The sequence below is a fragment of the Trachurus japonicus genome, chromosome 4 (genome assembly GCF_045865225.1).
Source record: "Trachurus japonicus isolate A0001 chromosome 4, Traja_1.0".
NCBI lineage: Eukaryota > Metazoa > Chordata > Actinopteri > Carangiformes > Carangidae > Trachurus > Trachurus japonicus.
The window spans coordinates 2319615-2341013 of record NC_140910.1 but is presented as its reverse complement, the minus strand read 5'-3'; the positions used below and the strand labels follow the sequence as shown (position 1 = coordinate 2341013).

Sequence of the window (21399 nt, the reverse complement as noted above, 5' to 3'; positions counted from 1 at the left end):
ACCTGACAAACACACTGAGGCTCCACAGATTCAGCAGTTTTCATGAAGGCAAAACATTTGCATCATTCAGAGACCTGAAATCACTGTAGCATAATTGATGTCTCTACTGTCAACATCTTTGGTCCATTGGATGTTTCTGCCACGTTTTGACAAAGTGTGATGAAATACACCATTTTCATGCCAGTTTTCTTCCAGGAGCTATTTCCTCATTTTATTTGGTGTTCTGGTGGTATAGTGGTTGAGTTTGTAAAAAGTTTCCACCGAGCTCTGGTATCTGTATAATAGGATCAGATCATTTTCATACTCCTCCTATTTCTTCTTTACTGTGTCACTCATCTCCACTAAGAGAAAGATTACAGAAAACGGCATCACTGCAGCAGTGTTTTAATAAACATACAGCACACACTTGACTGTAAATGACAAAGGGCACAATTTTTTTAAATGACAACCTGTGCTCCACAGCAGAGCAGGTCAGATTAAGGCTTAACTACTAATTCACACAGCTAATCTGTGCTGCAGAATCAAGTCTGAATCAACTCCTCCACAATAGCAGCTGTGTAAATCCCCTATATATGCTGTAGAGAAGCAGACCGATCTCTGGTTTGTCTGAATCCTTTACAGCAGAGTGAACTGACATCAGGACTGATCACATGATTGTGCCTCATGGACCAAAACCAACACTTAACAGGACCAGCCCATACAGGACTGTCTCATCCCCAGTCTATTGACCTTTGTGTTCACTTTGGCTCTCAAACAAAAAAATAAAGAACAAAGAAACTTCCAAGAAAAAGACCTTTAAGTTGAAATCATCACATCAGTTCATTAGGTCTTCAATTTTGTGGTTTCCACAAAACTATAAATGACAGCAGAAAAGAAGTACGTTGTCTGGATGAAAGTAACATAATCACTTGTGAGGGTGTTGTGAAATTAGCCAAAAATACACAGATATAGTGTAGATATTGTACAGATTACAGTCTACTGTTATTAGCTGCGTGTTGGGGAAATCAAATAAGACACACTGGGGAAAAAAACAAGAACTATTGCAGCCAAGTGCACAGCATCTGAAGGCAGTCGTACAGTGGAGAGGGAGGACACTTTCTTGTCCCCCAACACAGCCACATCCATACACCCCACAGCTCAGCGCTGGCTCCTGCAGCCTGCCATCTCCTGTCTGGTTTGTAACAGCTTTTGCAGGTTCGTTTTTGGATTTTACATGCTGACTATCCTGTCATACTGTAAAGCCACCTCCCACTATCCCATAATTTTACAGACAGCACTGAGCTGTCCGGGTGTCTCTGTGGTATAAGGTGTTAAAGTAGTAAAGCGATTTAAATGAAAGCCCTCTCAGGTGTGACGTTGACTTTTAACCCTGTAACCTGACAAGTTCGTCCGCATACTGGAACTGATCACTGTTTTCATACTCCAGCATGTCCAGGGCGACCTCGCAGCTCTCCTTGACGACACGTTCTGTGTCTCCGCGGTAACGCTGCAGCACAGCCAGACAATCGTCCTTGCCGATGGAGCCGAGGGCCTCCGCTGCCTCGTGCCGGACCATGGGGTTCTCACCGGAGCGCTCCAGAGCTCCACGCAGGGCTGGGACCGCTGCTGGGTGCTGCATCTGACCCAGGACGTAGCCGATCTCATGACGGAACAGAGCGCTGGAGCACTGCAGGCCTGGACACACAGATGATAGAGGAGACGGTCATGCAGGGTCCAGCAATCCAAACACTGGTCTTATCATTACAGGGCTCCTTCACTGAGACACTGAGGGCAGGATGTATGTGCAACATGTAGGATAGCTACATGACATGATCTTAAATCACAGTACGCCACTTGTACACAACTAGCAGCACTTCAGTGACAATCAGCAGGTTGGTGTGTGTTGTGTGCGTGTGTTTTTTTCTGTACTGCAGTTTATTATTATATATTATTATATTATACTCATCGGCCCACACAAGTAGCTACACTATAATGTGCTGTATCAGTTGCAGTATCAGTATATAATGTGCAGTAAGACAGCATCTGCAAGTACATCCATCTAGTAGTTTGCTCTGGTCTCTTTCTGAACCTGATTAGTAATTTCTCTACGCCCCACTGATGTATAAACTGCATTAAAACAGCTCTACATTTCATTTGGTAGTAAAATGAATCATGCTTAAGTCAACTGATTCCACCTGTGCACTGTAGGCCAAATACTTGTTTAAAGAATGTGTTTATAGCTGTGGTTGTATAGTAGTTAAATGTATGTATTTTGTGGAGCACAGTTATTAATAATCCAAAGCTAAATCCATCAGTAAAGACTACAGCGATACACAGATAAAACACAGAGCCATGTTGTTGTATCCTACCATCTCCCAGTGCCAGCACAGCCTCCTCGTTGCTCAGGTTACGCAGGGCGAACATAGCGCGGTAGCGTTCGAAGAGTGGCAGACTCTCATTCAACAGGTTCGAGCGCAGCTCTGACACACTCTTGTTGACGGCTGGAGGGGCCGGGTCCACGGAGCAGTAGGGGTTGTTGTCTGTACTTCCATCCTCCAGATGTTTGTCTCCTCTACTCTGCAGCCACTCCAACCGACGAACAGCCAACTGACACGTCTCTGCAACCTGGAAGGAGGAGGAAGAAAAACCATAACATCACCCAACATGGTTCAGTTAGCTCTGAACCATTTAATAGATATGCTGCTATAGATACATGGAGTTACATGGAGCCCTCTCCTCTCCTCTCCTCTCCTCTCCTCTCCTCTCCTCTCCTCTCCTCTCCTCTCCTCTCCTCTCCCACATTTTGAAGTTACTATCATTATCATTATCTGTTGCACTTTGTAGTTTGGCCTTGGTGTCTCGTACTCGCTCTGTGTTTCCACAGATCCACTGGAGCTCCATCTCTCTGCACCAACCACCGCCTGCATCGCCCCCTTTCCCCCCTTTCCCCTGCTGTTAAACCAGTCTGCCATCCAGTACTCCCATTGTTGTTATGATGCTATGTAAAGCCCTTTGAGACAAACTGTTTGTAAAAATGGGCTATACAAATGTAGCCTCGTAAACCAGCCTCTCGCGGAAGTGCATTTCATTTCATTTCTCGGGAGAGTCTAGCCTCATCCCCCCTGTAAGCGTTTGGGGTGGGCGGGAGCTGGGCGGGAGTAGTAGCAAAGACGGTTTAATATCTTTGGTAGTAGCGTTGACAGACAACCCCATTCAGCCAATCAGCAAGTTGGTGTAGTGACGGGGCGTTGCACCAGTCGGTCCCTGATTGGCCAACGTGCTTTGTCAATCACAGCAGCGACGCTGATTGGCTCGGCCTTCTGAGGGTTTCAGGCCAAACGCGTACAGCGGCAATGAGGCCAGACTCTCCCTTGGAATGAAATGAAATGCATTTCCGCGAGAGGCTGGTTTACGAGGCTAATACAAATGAAACTGCCCTGCCTTGTCAATGGAAAGGAGAAACACAAACTGTGTTAACAGAGGGATGGAAGGAGTGTGTGCGGTGATGCATACAGAAATACACAGTTTTTATATCAACATTGTGATTTTGGGATTATCTCCATTATTATCATCAGGTTTTATAAACATTTGACAAGTGTATGTCCAAGTCTTTTGGTAAATAAACTGCATTTATGTGACACTTGTAGTATCAACAACCACAATTTACGCTACTCGTCACATTCACACATACATTCATACAAAGGCTTTTCCCCTACATACTGTATAGTGCTCTCTAGTACAATACACACCAATGATACATCGAGGGCAACACCTACCTCAATGACAGGATCCTGGCTGTACTCTTTCAGCAGGTCTAGAACTGCAGGGTCACCGATCGCTCCCAGAGCCTCTCCTGCAGACAGAGACAGAGATGCAGCTCTGTTGCTTCTAGTTCTCATGTGGCTCAAATATTACATCAAGATATTATCAAAATCATAGTTGCAAAGTGCAAAATCCAAAGAGCAGGCGCTGGATATTCTTGTCTTAAACTAAGATCAAATGTGTCACAACTACAGGTGTTAACACTACACATAGTATTTGTGCCATGCCATTCAATCCAGGGTATCTAGATGGATTCACGTTGTGATCCAGATGAATATAATCAGTTTTAAAGCATACACAATATTTTATGTTCTAATGGTCATTCCAAGACATATTTGTAAAACACAACTGCATGACAGACTGTTTGTGCCAGCTGATGTCATTTCATTTTTGTCACTTGGGTCACTGTATATAATACATGATATACTGTATCTAATATTATAATAATGTGTGTACACAATGTAATGTGTGCGTGCTCACCTGCTTCATGTCGAACCATTGGTTCTTGCTGTGTGTCTTTGAGAACAGCAGTCAAGGCCGGTATGGCCTGTCTGTCCTGCATCTGTCCCAGGCAGTAGGCCAGCTCATGCTTGAGGAGGGCAGACTCATCAGCGAAGGCCTTGCTGATCCACTCGATAGCTTCAGCACCTGACACACAAGTCACAGCTTCAATCAGTTACATGTTCCTTGTGTCCAAAGTGTTTATTCTGAGGCCTCAGGACGGTTTGCTTTGTTGGACTAAAAACTTATTCTGGAAATCTGGACTTTGTTTTATTTATTTAGACAAGTATACAGGTATAGGACCAGCATGCACCTGTACGCCCATTTGTTGGAAAACTTGGATTTACTCTAGTAGTCTGTTTGTTGTTCATAGGATTTCTTGTTTTCTTAACTCTACTGGATGTGAAGGTGTTTTACCTCCCAGGTTCTTCAGGGTGAATAAGGCTCTGAAGCGCCGGGTCAGGTTGAGTCCTGGGTCCACAAGAACCTGTCCTATTGATGCCACCTGCTCAACACTGGCCATACTGCTGCACAGGAAGTCAGACATTTTAACGTGATTATTAGTTCATAAAGTAAACAGAGCTAAATGAAATGAACTGGTCACATATCCAATAAACCATCTCACTGTGTATTAGAATATTTGTTATTGCACTCTGTAAAGGAAGGTAAATATGAATATATCAAATGACTTTATAATAAATGTTATATGATACTCATGATAACACGTGTTATTACCAAATAAGGTTACACAACTATGACTGAAAACTGAGTATCTCAGGTCAACTTAAACATTAACAAGGACAAAACTCTTCTTACAAATCACCCTGAAACCAGTTTCAATAATGACCTGTGTTCACTTTGATTACAGTTTGTTCTCTGACATGTGCACTTCTGTCGCCAGCTCTCATAACAGGCTTCATCAAGCTGTGGTTATGAAAGGCTGAGCCGGCTGGAGCTAACTGTTAGCTTCCCCAGCTAACTCCAGCTAAACCGTCCTCACTACACATCACAGGAGCCGCAGACAGACACCACCACAGGACCGACAGGACAGCAGGACGGGCTACTGACCTTCAGATATCACAGGTTCCGCCTCAACACTTCTGGCATGGACCTAACCCAGACAGCTGCTGCTCCACACCGGGACACGAGTCTGGCTCATGGACCTGACAACTCAACACAACTCCTGCGACTTCCGCTGGCAGAGTTACTGTTTATTCTTCTTTCGTTTATTAGCGCCAGGCAACAGTGGCCGGGTGCTTTACCGCCACCCACCGGCCCGGAGTGGAGACCCAAGAGCTGGAGAACTCATTTTCTGACCACTGTTTTCTCTGTTGTTTTTGCATTTATAAAATAAAAACTATACAAATAAAACAACATTGGATAAAGGTTCTCAGAGTGTAAGGTGCTGTGAAAAGTGAAAAAGCTTACAGCACCCGGTATTCCCAGGCGGTCTCCCATCCAAGTACTGACCGGGCCCGACCCTGCTTAGCTTCCGAGATCAGACGAGATCGGGCGTGTTCAGGGTGGTATGGCCGTAAGCGAGAGCTAAGGTGACAAATAGCCTCTATAAACGTGATGATCATCAGCACCAGGCCCAATTCCGGGTGTAGAAAGGGATCTTTCCGTCTTTGGTTCGTTCTTTCTTTCCTTCCTTTTTGCTTAGCTTGTGCTCTGTTTTTGTATTGTTTGTTTGTTTGTTTGTTTGTTTTTTTTTTTGGGGGGGGGGGGGTTGTCTTTTGTCTCTTTTGTTTTCTGTACTGTCTGTTTTTTATGGAATGTACAGTATGTTTGTATGTTGTCCTACTTGGGACCCCCTCGAAAATGAGGATTCAATTCATTTATTTTTGAAACAAGTATTTTTTCAATATTATAAAGCCTGAACCACTGGTTTTTCCTCTCTCCATTATTCACAATGTCTAGTACTACTTTATAATAACAAAGAGAGCTCTATAGGGCCGCTCCTTAATCTCATTATGGATCGTTCCTCTCGGATCTATGGATCGTTAACACTTTTATGTGAAATAATGTTACTGAAATGTTTCATCAGTTGTCTTCTATAAGCCAGAAGGTGTTCCTTACAGTAGATGGCAGTAGAAAAAGGCAGACAGCTGCCAGCAAAGGAACCCTGTCTGATGTGTCAGGTGGTGGTGGAGGATTGCACAGAGAACCTCCCTCCTTTCTCCTTGTGGTGACAGCATCATGGAATGTGTTGAGCTGGTCCAAGCATCCAGGTGAATTATTTATTTTGACCAGTGGGAGGTCATTGAAGGCAACAAGGCTGGTGCTGTTCTTTTGACATGCCATGCCAGTGTCTGGAGGCAATCTGTCAGATCAGGGGACACGACCAGAGTGAAAAAATAATAAGTCAAATCAGAAAACTGCAGTAGCCTAACACACAGCAGCACCATGACCCCCTCACCATCAACGGGACTGCAGTGGGAAGGGCAAGCATTGTCAATTACCTTGGCGTTACCATTTCCGAAGACTGCACACATAAAGTCCAAGAAGGCCGAGCAGTGTCTTTACCATCTGAAGCAGCTGAGGAAGTCTCCAAGAGAGTCTCCAAACAGATCCTGAGGACCTTCTACAACGGTGCTGTGGAGAGCGTCCTGACCCAGAACATCACCTCCTGCTTAGCAGAACACTGCACGGGACTGGTCCTGCCATCCCTGAGAGACATCTATACCAGAGCCACCAGGATCATTATGATCCAGGTGCTGAGATCAAGAAAACAGTTTAAGAGTATGGCCAAAACTGAGCTTCTTTCCTCAGGCCATTGGACTCCTGAACCAGGACTCAACGTGACCACTTCCCCACCACTCGGACTCAGCCTGACACACACACATACACATACCCTTGCACATATTTTCATTTGATTGCATTATTTAGATTATATTTTATTACATTATTTACATCGTATTAGTTTTATTTTATTCATATTTATCTTATTTATTCTAAGGCAGTTTAGGAGCAACCAGGAGACATTTCATTGCATGTTACTCTGTGACTTCTGTATGTGACAAAAAAATATCTTGTATCTTTCATAAGGCAATAAATAAATTAACAGGCCTCCCACATGTCAAGTTATTTAGCACTCATTTCAATCTAGAAAATAGTTCAGATTTGTTCATTAGAGAGGGTTTATTGGTATCAGCTATGAACAGAAACAAACCCTGCTTTCGCTGTTCCATTCCATGAACTGTTACCATGGTGACATGTTTACATTTGGCATTATTTGAGTGTTGTGTAGAATGTGTAGAATGTGGAATCTCAGCACAGCAGCACAGCGCCCAAAGACTGTGTGAAGCCATTAAAATCAACAGTGTCCTCCATTAAAACAGGGACTACTGGATCATGAGTAAACGCCCGAGATCAGAGAGGGAGGCTCTGCAGAGCAGGATCATGGACCCGATGAGCCAGGGGATGCACAACCTCAGCAGTCTCCCTTACTTGCACATCACCAGCCCTGAAGCCTGCGAGTCCTTCCACCAGACCAACCAGGTCCTCTGGGACCCCTGCAGATTAAATAACACCATCTTTGAAGACAGAGGAGCTCGTCAGAAAGAAACTGATGAATTGATCAGCCAGAAGAAATGGAGCAACGATGCCATCTCAACAATAACAACATCCACTGAGTTCACTGAAAGAGAGACCTCTGGGCAGAACGCAAGTAAACTGAAAGAGAATGACAAGTTGAGGCTGCCTGAAATGGTTGGAAATGAACCTCAGACCTCAGACATGGAGAATACCATCAAACTCCCTGTTGAAGAAGGAGGAACATGGCAGGCAGAGATGGCACGAACGCTGCGGCAGATGGCCGCTTTCAAAGACGTGATGTCTGACTTTTGGTCGAAAGAGCAACTGGAAACCTTTCAAGAGAATATAGATGAACTCACCAAAGAGCTGAAGGAGGGGCAACGTGCAGGGGACCAGGAGGAAGAAATCATAGAGACAGAGACCTTGAAAAAACAGAATCCAGCTTTACAAGAGCAGATGGATGCAGATGCAACCACCAAAGAGCCAAAGACGAGCCAAGTGGCTGGAGACCAGGAGAAAGATACTGTAGAGACAGAGACAGAGACAGAGACAGAGACAGAGACAGAGACAGAGATCATGAAAACACAGAATCCAGATTTACAAGAGCAAATGGATGGAACCACCAAAGAGCCACAGAAGAGGGAAGTGGCATGGGACCATGAGAAAGATATCGAAGAGACAGAGACAGAGACAGAGACAGAGACAGAGACTGTGGCAAAACAGAATCCAGCTTTACCAGAGCAAACAGATACAGCCAAAGAAACAATGGAGAGCCAAGTGGCAGGAGACCAGGAGAAAGAAAACAAGGAGACGGAGATAGTGACTGTGAAAGAACAGGACCCAAGTCCAGAGAGTGATTTTGAGGAGAAAGCAAATGAGGCCATGCAAGGCAAGGACAGCCTGCAGAGAGACATCCTGCAGCTGCAGACACCGATCCAAGAGGAAGAGCAACAGAGCGACATCAACGATACAAGAGACAGGCTCGAGAAGAGACTGAAAGGAGACACCCTGCGTAAAAGGCTGAGGGCTCTTGAAGAGATGATGCCGAGTCTCGACGACTCATTTTTTAGGAAGCACAGCACGTCTAGTGAACCTGACACGCTCACACTGCGGCACAGGTTTATGAGGCTCTTCGTCCCTGGGTGGAGGAGGCGATACTCCAGTGTCGAGACGCTGAAATACTCGGGGGCCAGGAGGCAGGCATCAGAGGAGAGCTACGAAGGCCGATGCTGCTGGGGATGTCTGCCATGCTGTAGGAGGAGAGGGAGGCCCTAGGAGGGGGCTCTGAAGCATAAGCAGGACTAATAAAATGACATAAATAAAAGCATTATGAAAATGATACAAGACGCAGCGATCAGGTGACCAAAAGGGTTTGGAAGACGGATCATACTGCTGTATTCTGACCTGAAAAGAGCTTTTCATTTCACTTAAAACTTCCCATTTGGTTTTCATCAATCATCAATCAATCAAATTTTATTTATATAGCACCTTTCAAAGCAAATAGATGCCCTTCAAAGTGCTTTACATTTTGACTGAACAAATATATATGTATATAGGGGGAAAACAAGAAAAGCAAGGAGACTAATGCACGAAGATTAAAAACAACAAGAGAAAATAACAACTTTAAACAACAATTTTATAAAACAAAATAGAATAAAATGCAGGATAAAAATAGGAGAAAGATAACAATAAGAAAGAGTATAAAACTGTAAAATAGAATAAAAACACTGTGAGACTATAGCATAAAGCCAGATTAAAAAGATGGGTTTTTAGCCTACGTTTGAAAGTGTCAATGTTTGTAACTCCTCTCAGATCCTCCGGCAGGCTGTTCCACAGCTTTGGGGCATAGTGGCTGAAAGCAGCATCACCAAATGTTTTGGTTCTGCTCTGAGGGACAAGAGAGGAGCCAGAGGATCTGAGGGGCCTTCCTGGTTCATACAATAAAAGCATCTCTGAGATATAATCTGGTGTAAGTCCATGGAGTGCTTTAAAAACTAATAAGAGAACTTTAAAATCAATACGGAAACTAACAGGCAGCCAGTGTAAAGACTTTAAAATTGGCGTGATGTGTGCTCTCCTTCTGGTCTGAGTGAGGACTCGTGCTGCAGAGTTTTGAATCAATTGCAGCTTGTTTACTGCATTCTTGGGTAGACCAGAGAGGAGAGCGTTGCAGTAGCGTTGCAGTAGCGTTGCAGTAGCGTTTTGTCCCATTTACAACACTGACAACAACAGAACAGTAGCAGAACCACACTTGGACATGGAAATGATCAATGTGAAAATTAATTCATCACGTAAAATCAATTAGTACACAAACTGACTGAGGTATCATTTCTGAAGCTTTGGATATATAAATATAGTAGGGATGAAGGACCAAAAAGTACAGATACATAACTAAATCATTTTGTGTATAAAAAATGCAAAATACATCCATTGGTAATAATGATAATAATAATAAAATTATATTTCTGTTTCTATTTATTATAACCCATCCTGCTGGAGACTGATGTTCAGACTGCCTTAATAATTGCGATATAGACAGAAATACATAAAAAAATAAATAAATAAATAAATAAATAAATAAAGCAGAAATGTGGAAATAAATTAGATGCACAAAAAGAATTTTCATGTTGAAAGTGAAATAATTTATGCTCTCAGTTATTTCTTTATTTATTCTTCATAGGATAAAGTTGTGCAGGGTTAAACATGATATAATGATGTACCTTTAATAATAACAACATTTGTATATGCTTGCAAGCCTCAAAGTCATAGATTTGCTGTTGTCACAGGTCTCCAATGTTCAACAATGGTCACACACTCTATGAAAACTTCACACAAGCCCCAAATTATTTGTAATGATGCAAGTGACAGTAGCCAAATGATTGAGAGTCACCAAGTTCCCCCCAAATTACAATGTTTAAGTTTAACAGGATAACAACAGGAAATACATTAAGATTCAACATGAATATACAAACTATATTAGTGCATTTGTACAATCGGTCCTTAGCAAAGGTTGTGTGCTCATCACCACCACTGTGCCAGGAAGAGTGACAATGCGTATCTGAAACGTATTAGGAAAAAGTGAATCATGGATTCCTGTGATATATCCAGGCTTACATGTGCCAAAAGATTCCAGCTCCTGGTGTTACAATGAAGGGAATTTTCTGCTTCAAAATGACTTTGTCACTCACCAGAGTTATAATGAGAAGGTTTAACGTTTACCAGTACTTTTTACCACTTGAAAGATGAGTAGAGGGCCATTGCAACGCATATGTTGCAGTTTTACACTTTCCAAAAATTGATTCCAGCTCCTGATGTTGCACAGGCAGGGGTTTTCTGCGTCAAAATGACTGTATGTCACTCACGAGAGTTTTTTTTTAAATTTTTAAATTTTTTTTTTTAGAAAATGTAACCTTTACAGTCGTTTTTACCACAAAAATTAGGGCCATTGCAACACATAATTTTGCACTTTTTCCATGCCAAAAAATGATTCCAGCTCCGGGTGTTGCAGCCTCAAAATGACTTCAGGTCACTCACCGGAATCACATTTTAAAGATTTGACTTTAAACAGTATTTCTCTGCAGGTTCCCAGGGCCCTACAAGGCCTACAAAAAGAATAGCCGCCTTGGCAGATCAGGGCAGAATAGGGCTAATGGGACAGAATAAGGCTTATTGTGTAGAACAGGTCTGTGGGGGTAGAATAGGGTATAGGGCTGATTAGGCCCTAAAATATGTATATTTATGTATATATGTATCATGCTTCTTCTAGCCACAGCTGCCATTGCAGTGGTGGGGTCCCATCATTATCTGGTGCTGAGGACACATAATGAAACATTATTAGTGCACTATATCTGCCATATACTGTTGTGTTTATTATGTTGTTTGTATATACTGCTGTATTGATTCTCTTCTGGCTGTACAACAAATTACCCACATGGGGATCATAAAGTTTACTGAGACTAAGACACTGAGGGCCTATTGTACAATGCACTTATGCAGTTTCTTGTATCTTCTACAACTACTAATAGTTTTGCTGCTTTGTATCTGGTTCAGTTGTTGAATAGTCTTGTTTAATTGAAAAACATTGTAATCTTGGGAGAACTTTGTGAATCTTTCCATCATTTACTGTCACTTGCATTATTACAAGGCACCACCTGGGTATTAATTGGTCAGTGGTTGAGTGGTTAAGTGTGTGTCCCATGTTGGAAATGCCCAATGCAGTGATCGCCGGTTTGCTTCCTGACTGTGCTGATCTGTGCTGTGTGTCATTCCCCGAGTCTTTCTCCCCACTATCCTATCAATCAAAGGCATACACATACAGACCCCCCCCCCCAATTCACACCCACACCATCTTTAAATGTCATCATGTTGTTATAATATGTATCCCACAATTCATCTGTGTGTGCTCTCCTATGCTGATCAACATGGAGTCTGTTCACAACAGTCATCAGTGACAATTCACTCCTGTTTAATTTTCCACATCACCCTCTTCATTAAATGACAACGCATGTTTAAGATAAAAACAAAAAATGTAAAACAAAACTTTGAAGGTACAGTCAGTCAGTTAGCACTATGCTGATTATAAATGGGTCAACTAAACAAGGGGAGAAGCAGACTTACATAATGAGTATAGTTTTAGTGAAAAAGAAACAGTTTAACTACAGAAAACACTGAGTGTGTTGGTGTACATGTTCATATTTCCCTAGTTTACTTTCCTTTTTTTTAAACCAGAAAAAGGGAACCAGGACATACATTTGCAGAGGTTTCAAACCCCATCATCCCTCCTTATAGTTTTCTAAACGACTGTTCCATTTAATACAGATGGAAATGCAAAAACAGGAGCAAAGTTACAGTTTCATCCAGAAACATTTCTTTAAGTGACACAAATACAGCAAATAGTATTCCCAGGATAAAGTGCAATGAAAAGGAGACGTGACATTTGAGGAGAGCGCTGCTTGGCAGGATCACTCTCCAGAGCGACAGCAGGCTCTGAAGCCGCACTGCAGGTTCTGGCAGCCGCTGGCCGTGTCTGCATGAGGACCTGGAGAGAAAGACCACATGGTGGTTATCCACTGGACTGCACGTCATGGCACACAATATATCTTTTTTTCTCTTCTTATAACTGTTATACATTAAAGGGATAGTTCAACATTTTGGCAAATTGACCCATTGCCATATCCTTGTAGTCTTAGGAGTAGGTTTGTTACCTTTAATTGTCGGTGCAAGCTATTTTTAGAACAGCGGAGCAGAGCTGCAAGCTGCTCAGAGCTATGCTACAGAGGCTAATGGAATTCCTTGGTTTCCCTCATCAAACTCATCAAATACACAATCCAACAACTCCAAAACGCTCTCGTAGACAAGTTGTGACCTGCACATTCACCACGCTATGAGATAATAACAGAATGTTACGAGACAGAGTTGTTTTTGAGGTAAACTCATGCAAAACTGCTGATGTGTGTTCCCGTCTGGGGCAGTTTTTTGGCAAGCAGTCTCTGCATTTACCTCAGACAACTCCGTCTCGTAATGTTCTGTTACTCTGTTGTTCTAAAAATAGCTTGCACCGACAATTAAAAGTATGAATCTACTCCTAAAACTATAGGGATTATGGCAATGGGCCAATTTGCCAAAATGTTGAACTATCCCTTTAAATCATTAATTTGTATGGCACACACACTGTGATTAGTTTGGGGGGAGGCAACAGGTGATATTAATTATTGGCAACCTCCCCCTATTTATGTGCCCCACCCCCTACACATCAGATGACCTGATGAAGACCCAAGTGGTCGAAACGTTGTCCTAATACATTTTTGGGAGCTTGATTATAGCAGTGTGTGGACATTCTGTCTGTTTTTCCTTCTTGTTGTTTTTTGTCCTGCACCTGCTCACTGTCTTGGATGTGCGTGCACTGTCCTCCCTTGCTACACACTCGGTTGGCATCATACTTGCTGCTGTGATGCCTACTTACCTTTCACCTGAGCAGCATCGGCCACTTACACAAGGACACATGCTATGTGAGTGGGGTTAGTAAAGTTGGTTACAGTTGCCACACAGTGTAATGGCTCTTCTCACAAATCGTTTATATATTCACTGTGGCATCTTCATTCACAGTTAAACATGAACACACATTAGAGATCTTGGCATGTACGACCAGACGGTGTCACTTGTGTTACCGTTGATGTTGTCGCAGTAATAGAACTGTTCATCATTGAGGGAAGGACAGGCTGACACCAGCTCCTGCAGCCCCACCTCAGTGATGAAGAGACAGCCAGACAAGTTGAGATGCTCCAGGACTGGAAGCCCTCCCCGCTGAGACAGAGCCCTGGAACAAACACAGTGCAACGCAACCTCATTACAGGTTCAACAAGGTGAATAACAGTCGGAACATCTTGATGAACAGCGATAATCAAGTCTTAGCCTACGCAGAGCAGCGCAGTGTACACAGCCTTCTCTCTCCATGATAAACTGAATTAAGGTAACAACTGATAAAAAAAACTTTTATGCTTATGCTTTTTATGCACAAACCAGCATAAAATGCTTTTATAAAGCATTTTATGCTGGTTTGTGAGTAGGGGGGGGTGGGCGGTTTGTCCAAATAATCATATGACAAGCTTTTTGTGTAAGAATCACAATCCACTATCTGAAACTTATCCTGTCCCACACGGGTTTTATTGTGAAAATCCTGAACTATGATGTCTTCCTCTCGCTCCTGGAATTACAACTTTTGTTAGTTTTATGTAAAATATTTGTTTTTGAACACAGCTGCAGTTAGCAGGCTAGCCAGAGATTGAATTTTAAAATGCAATATATAAATACAGCACTGATGATGTAATCTAACACACTATATCATATCGTCAGTCTAGGATTGTGGATAGCAGAAGATCGTCCTAACACCCACCCCTTCTTGTGAATGACTATTATTCTGGATCTCACCCAAACCGAGTGTGTGAGAGCAGCTACACAGAGGGGAGTGGAGGGTAAATGGTGGAGTGTTTGTACAGATGTCTCCCACAAGTTACTGCACCATCAATTGGTCCTGACTATAACTGCAGTTGCCATTAAATTATGTTGCTTTGAAACTGCATCAGTACTGTGGTATTTAACAACTGATGAAAGATGATCACATTAGATTCTAAACACACTGACGTCTCAATAAACCAGTGTAAGTCCATATTAGTTATGAAAGACTGGTGTAACCTCAAGAATCATGTATTTCTCAGTTTGTGTGGAAAACAGCAAAGCATGATCTTTACCTCAAGCCCAAATCAGTGACTTGATAACATCCAGAGAGGCTGAGAAATCTCAGTGAGCGTTTTGCCTCTGACCGCTCAGTCCTGTTTTCAGTCACTTGACACTGCAGGCCCCCAAATGAGGAGCATTTAGTCCGAAATCCTGCAGTGATGTTCCTGGTGGTGCCTGATTCACACTGCGGCCCGCTTAAAGTCCTGAGGGCCATGTCATTAGTGCAGCAGGTGGAGTGACCACAGAACATTTCCCCAGACATTGCGTACTGCTGATGGAAATAGGTGGTGTTTGAGCCGGTCCTGTGCCCGCGCCTCCTGCTCCGCCTGCAGCAGCACGAGCCTCCCGCCAGCTGCGTCTCCACAAAGCTTTCCGCGTCTGGGAGAGACATCCCTCCGCGCCGGCTCCAAGCTGCAGCGTCTTCAATATCAGCAAGGTCTGAGGAGTCCAGAACCCACACCTGGGTGGGTTTGGAGGCAGAGCCCCAGCGACCAGTCCCCTGCTTGAAAACAATGGCCTGCCGCTTCCTGCCCACCGGATGCAGGCTTCTCTCGTCCATGAGTGTGATGGGGACCGCGGAGCTTTTCATGAGTTTGGCTCGCCGGTCTGAACACTTGTCGGTGCATTTGGAAGACTTGAGGTCGCCCAGCCCGACAGACAGTTTTCTCAGGGCGTAGTCTGTGATCTTCTCACACCCCGACAAATCCAGATGCTCCAGGAAGCGACAGGCCCCAAAAGTTGACCAGCTAGAAGAGGGAGGGTTGAAGAAACATGTTGGTGAGTAATGAATTTTCAGTAGGAGAAATCAAATTGAAGATTGAAAAGTGGACAGTGGGTGCCAAGCAACTTAATCTTAATCCTCTATCAATCCAGTACATCAATTTTGTTAATAATCCCACAGCAGAATTAGCAGAAACCATTAGCAGAAATGAATGTAGGTGATGATCCTACTGATTTTTTAATATTTACCTGTCAAATGCAGAATCTGTGACATTAGTCTGGGTCAGATTTAGATGAGTGATGTTGGGGCAGAGACTGAGGATTTGACGGACCTGAAAAAGGACAAAAATTAAGTCAACTTTCATTTCCACCAGACGGTTCAGTCCAACGAGCTCCATAGTCAGAATAAAATAAAGATTTTGTACAAATACCATTTTACTGGAGACTGTGGAGCTGTATGCCAGAACGATGGACTTGACAGATGGACCCACAGCTGGAAGCAGGTTCTGGATAATCCCATTCAGCAGCCTCTTTTCTCGCCGAGCTGTGCTTATTGCCAGGTGGCCCGACACATCTGAGAGATAATGAACAAGAACATGCACGGCAACATATTCAGATTAGAGCTCCTTCATTACCTTTACAGAATGAACTACTGGGTATTGGTGGGATCTTGGCCAAACACATTTAGATTTTAATCACCAATGGTTTTAAAGCCAATCTGATTTCCCTGGAAATGTCAAACCACAGTTAATGAAGACTATTATTTGTTCCCTTTTTTTTTAAGATGTACAATTCCCACAGGATTACATCCGCACTCTCACTACTTCCTGTGCAAACAAATTGTGCCAAACAGACTTTTTCCTTCTCAAGAATGCATCACCAAGTACATTAACACTGGCTGTGCAGTATACTATTATATTCAAATACATACTTTTAGTCAATAACCTCACCAGACTCATCAACATCAGCATCCTCATCCCACTCCTGATAGGCCCGCCCCTCGTTCTGACGGCTCTTCACCCACTCCTCATCTGGCTCCTGGTCAAGATCCCCTGGAGGGCCGCTGCAATAATCACCTATATTGGAGACAAACAAACGTTTTTCATCATTACGTAGGAGAAAGTCAATTACCAAACAAATGAGTGATTCTAAACTGCTGGGAAAAATAAATAATACATTGGTTTTTGAGGTAATCACACACTCCCCTACCTCTGGCCCAGCGCACAGGGTACAGGTGTCTCCACAGAGAGCCGGTCTTAGCCAACTCTGACCAAGAGCTGCACACCTGACTGCAGCGACACAGGTCTTCAGGGCCCAAATAATGGAACAGCCTCAGCATGATTTCTGTGGGGAGCTGAGAGATGTGGGCTGAAGAATCCTTTTTCTTTTCCAGTTCTGAGGAAGAGGACAGAAGAGCTCAAACACTGCAATTATGAAATGGAATTATCATCCATTTCCAAGCCAAGGTGAGTCGCCATTCCATTGAGCTCATCACTTCACATTATTTAACATTTCACTACCTTTTACGCAAAGATTTTTTTTCAAGTAAGACATTTTAGAATCGGAAAAGCAGAGTGAATTGACTGAATTTAATTTAGCAGGCTGAGTCTCAGGCTCTTATTGTTGTAGTGTGCATTCTGCTGGCACACTGTCATGGTGTATTGCCACATATTAGGGTTCATGTCTTCACTATCACCAAAAGATTACACGTTACAACAAGTTCAAGTAACAGTAAGAAATGGTAAACCCTTCCTGTTTCCTAAGTGGACATCATCATTGCACTTAAATAGTCAAAATATTAAAAAAAAAATGCAATACATGATGAGATAAAATATGAATTTGCTACTCATTCAACCAAGCACAAGATCATATCAGTCTAATATTCTCTGTTTTCCCTCTGAAAACTGTTCAATACGGACAGTAATGATAGTATGATATTATTTTATAATTTTTTTTTATATTTAAATTTTTAATTAAAACTTGAGATTGGTGTGGTTTGAAAATGACATTTACAGCAGCAAAACCAGAACCAACTGAGAGAAGACATCTGTGTTGTAAAAGCTCATACATGTGGCTGAGACGGACACAGGATTCAAATAAACTTACAGTTCTGTTCAAAAATGACATTTTAGAGATCACATGCACTTCTCCCATCAGATTGAATAGAGTCCTACTGGTCTCATAAACAGACAGGGCGTGGAGACGCCCACATAACACAGTTATAGGAAATGACTATAAATGCACCGTCTCCTTCCTCAGTAGTCTCTGGTAAGACCTGCGCTTTCATGATAAGTTAATATCAGCTGGACTGTAACACCTACTCACTGGACAACCCAGTTGGGCTGTTGTTTATTTTCTTATCCAAACAGGTTTTAATCAAATGGTAATCAGAACATTACAAAATGAGCAGAGCACTAAGTGTTCTCTTCAAATTATCATTCATTGACCATGCCACAATATTGTTGCAGACAAACTGGGAGAACAAGCCATTCAATTACCAACTGAAACCAGTGGATGGAAAATGGATGGAAAACGCAACTTGATACAGCACTGGAAATTAACACCTGCAAGTCTGTTGATTTGGGATAGCGCTGCGCTGAAAGTTTGCATGTGCAAATACATCAAATCAGGTCTGAATAATATTAAAGATTAGGATCCTGGTGGGCAGCAGTGACCAGCTTTCATAATCTGTGAACATACGCACTCACCATAATCAGTCTTCTCGTGATCAGCGTATTTAAAGGCCTTCTGCAGCTCCTCTGCCTGGCTCCACAAAGAGAAGCCTTTCAGCACCTCCGCAGCACAGTCCCACTGCTGTTGGCTGCAGTGTTGGGCTATCACCTGTTTCTTGATGTCCTTGAGCTCCTCATAGGTGAAGTACTCCATAAGCATAGGCTGAAACACCTGTGAAGAACCTCCTCAGTTTACAAACAGCTTGAATGGGGCAGTTTAATGGGGTGTGAACACAGTATGAACATTTCTAAATAAGTAGAAACATCCGCTTTTATTTGTGTTCCTTATAAAGACAATTGAGTCTTACCCATTCTTTAGGAAACCAGTTGATTAAAATGTGTTTATGTTAATGACATATAGAAATTTGAACATCTTGTACCTCTTCTTCTTCCTTCATGTGGGGCAGAAAATCTTGTGTGAAAGCCTCTAGCCTCTCCTTCAGCTGCTGGGCATAGTTAAGCTGCTCATATTCATTCTAAAAACATACAAAATTGTTAATGCACAGACTACAAGACCATCTAAAACATCAAGCAGCTCTTCAAAACTGAATTACCAAATGTGGTTAAATTATGAGGTCTCCCATGCTTTGCAATAGCTGGATGATGAAACATGGGAATGGACGGTGTTGTATAACCTTTTCCTTTTCCACATAGAGTCTTTAACAAAAAAATTCAAAACAAGCACGTCTGACTATTACAAATGATCTTAGCACTGTATTATTTATCCAAGAAGAAACATATTTTCCTTTAAAGGAAGAGGGAAATCTCAATTCAAAGCTGAAAAATGTTGCTTGTGTGTTACAAACAGAGTAGGGTGGAGTGGAAGTTAACATTTACACAACTGCATCATTCTGGAAAACCCATTTTTTGGTTAGCCCGTGGCATGAGGGAGAACAATAACGCTTGTCTCCTGTTAAGCGGATCACAAAAACAACCCTCCCTCTATTATACAGATTACTTCTTTCTGGATCTGGCCACTCTCTTAATAAATTTAATTGTAACCCAATAAGGACATGGTGGATTGTAGTTTACATAATTAGGTGCTACAATCTGTTAAAAGGCTTTGTTGTGGATTAGTCTACACTTAGAGGAGATAAGAGTATAATTTGCTGTCTTTATAATGAGTATGTGTACATGACAAACAACTATTCTGGTACTGTCCTGCTTGTCTGACCAACACTCAGTTGCTCTAATGACAGTGTGTTGCCCCACCATTGAGTAACAAGTATCAGCTGAGCTACACACCTCATGATTTTCTCTTACGTAAAGCCTGCTATTTTCTCTGTTGAGACATTCATGTCAAAAACGAAAACAAGTGCAATCAATGTAAGACCTTGACTTTAAAATATTGATGCAGATTACCTTAACGTTGTGCAGCCCTTTCTCAAATAGGGACAACATCTCTGAGAGCTTGTTGTCAGAGTGCACATTGTACACTGTGCAGCAGCGCTGTTGCAACAGGCCGATAATGTACTCGTTCTCGATCTGCTCATGCATCTTGAACTCCTTAAAAGTGGCGCACAGTGACTGGAGGAACGAGCGGAAATCATTGTTGTTGGAGAAGTTGGTTTTGGAAAGCTGTGAGGAAAACAAACGAAAACTGTCATCAGATATGTACCATAAAATGCGGTTTAATGTGGTTATATCGAGATTTGTGCGACGCATACAATCGTCAACACTTTTTGCTCATCCGTATATGTACGCAATAACAACAGCTGAGATAACGCTATGCAAACTAGCATTACAGCTGGTATGTATACGTGTGGTAACGTTACGTTACCACCAGGTTACCACACCCGCTGTGTGTTAGCTGGTGTAGTTAAATGGGCTAATCTGACAACTAAACGAGGGATATTTAAGAGACAGCCTGGGAACTCGTTATAACTATAACCCCGTTTTAGGAAACACTAGAAACTGCGTTGTAATACTTAGAGCGTGTTGCATAACAAGCTATCAAGTTAGTATAAGAGGCTAGCCATTAGCCTTGACTAGTTGAATATGGGTTGTCTAAGTATAAAAACAGCATCTTACTAGATGACCCTCAGTCATAGCTTAGTAAGCACCTGTTTTGAAATGCTAACTGCACGTTCATAGGGAAACCACATCACAATGTGGTCGTGAGACAAATATCCGACAGTTGCATCTGCTTCGGATGACTCGCTCCTGGGTGCTACAACCACAGGCTAGCTACCGTGCTAGCTGGCGTTCATTCCTCCGCTGGCCACGCACCGTCACGTAGCCCCGTGTAAACCTAAAAAATAACATCCGACGTGTATTTATACATACCTTATCGCAGTATAAGCCCACCAACTGCTTCATTCGCCAGTGTGGGCCAGTGAAAACATCCACCTCGTCCGGAAAGGGAGCCATCTTCACACTGAGCTACAGTGCGTCATCGGCTCAGTCTGCGATACAATCAAACAAGAAGGCGTGAACGACCCACTCACGTGACCACGAGTTAAAAATGTGGGCTAATGTAACCAAGGTCCAACAGCACACAAACACTTAGGTATTAAAGCTTATGAAGATGTCACATTGTAAGTCTAGTGACAGAAGTCCCAAGATAAGTAACACGCTTTCATGAAAAAAAAAGCCTTATTTGACAGATGTTACATACATGTGCATTTTAACTTCTAAATTGTCGAAAAGCATGTGTTTTGAAAACAGTGGTAGGGCAATTGTGTATTTAGCTATTTGGGCTATCTGTAGCACTGCATACATACCGGTAACTTAATTTATATTCAAGAAGTCTTCATGTTATGCCTACTTACGTACTTATCGTGTATACTTGTAAAACTTCTATTAGATCTAATTTAATCTATTTTGGGGTAAATTAATAACCAGACCAGACCATATCCGTCCAGACCGCTAA

General features: G+C 42.5%; 3 protein-coding genes and 1 non-coding gene across 6 annotated transcripts; 1 reads left to right on the top strand and 3 right to left on the bottom strand.

Moving 5' to 3' along the window:
* Positions 1 to 368: 368 nt before the first annotated feature.
* On the bottom strand, positions 369 to 5478 carry dohh (deoxyhypusine hydroxylase/monooxygenase). Of its 3 annotated transcripts, none has more exons than XM_085773343.1 (6): positions 5371 to 5478; positions 4720 to 4829; positions 4282 to 4449; positions 3756 to 3832; positions 2349 to 2604; positions 369 to 1674 (listed from the first exon to the last, which is right to left on the bottom strand). In XM_085773343.1, exons 2-6 carry the CDS (start codon positions 4823 to 4825, stop codon positions 1364 to 1366), a joined length of 918 nt encoding a protein of 305 aa, XP_085629469.1. In that variant the 5' UTR covers positions 4826 to 4829; positions 5371 to 5478; the 3' UTR covers positions 369 to 1363. The 3 variants fall into 3 exon arrangements, with proteins under 3 accessions (XP_085629469.1, XP_085629471.1, XP_085629470.1); XM_085773345.1 differs by having other exon boundaries at positions 4720 to 4826; XM_085773344.1 differs by having other exon boundaries at positions 4720 to 4833; positions 5372 to 5478.
* Positions 5479 to 5723: 245 nt separating this feature from the next.
* On the bottom strand, positions 5724 to 5842 carry LOC146988217 (5S ribosomal RNA). Its single transcript, XR_015035804.1, has one exon. It is a non-coding gene; the product is annotated as a 5S ribosomal RNA (ribosomal RNA).
* A 1814-nt stretch (positions 5843 to 7656) lies between these two features.
* On the top strand, positions 7657 to 9114 carry LOC146988216 (uncharacterized). The gene is made up of 2 exons (XM_085775310.1): positions 7657 to 8484; positions 8530 to 9114. Exons 1-2 carry the CDS (start codon positions 7657 to 7659, stop codon positions 9112 to 9114), a joined length of 1413 nt encoding a protein of 470 aa, XP_085631436.1.
* Positions 9115 to 12287: 3173 nt separating this feature from the next.
* fbxl5 (F-box and leucine-rich repeat protein 5) lies at positions 12288 to 20934 on the bottom strand. Its single transcript, XM_085773342.1, has 11 exons — positions 20814 to 20934; positions 19890 to 20105; positions 18908 to 19003; positions 18504 to 18699; positions 17005 to 17190; positions 16746 to 16871; positions 16227 to 16369; positions 16045 to 16127; positions 15087 to 15821; positions 14007 to 14155; positions 12288 to 12877 (listed from the first exon to the last, which is right to left on the bottom strand). The coding sequence occupies exons 1-11, from the start codon at positions 20895 to 20897 to the stop codon at positions 12801 to 12803; spliced, it is 2091 nt and encodes a 696-aa protein (XP_085629468.1). The 5' UTR covers positions 20898 to 20934; the 3' UTR covers positions 12288 to 12800.
* Between the last annotated feature and the right edge of the window lie 465 nt (positions 20935 to 21399).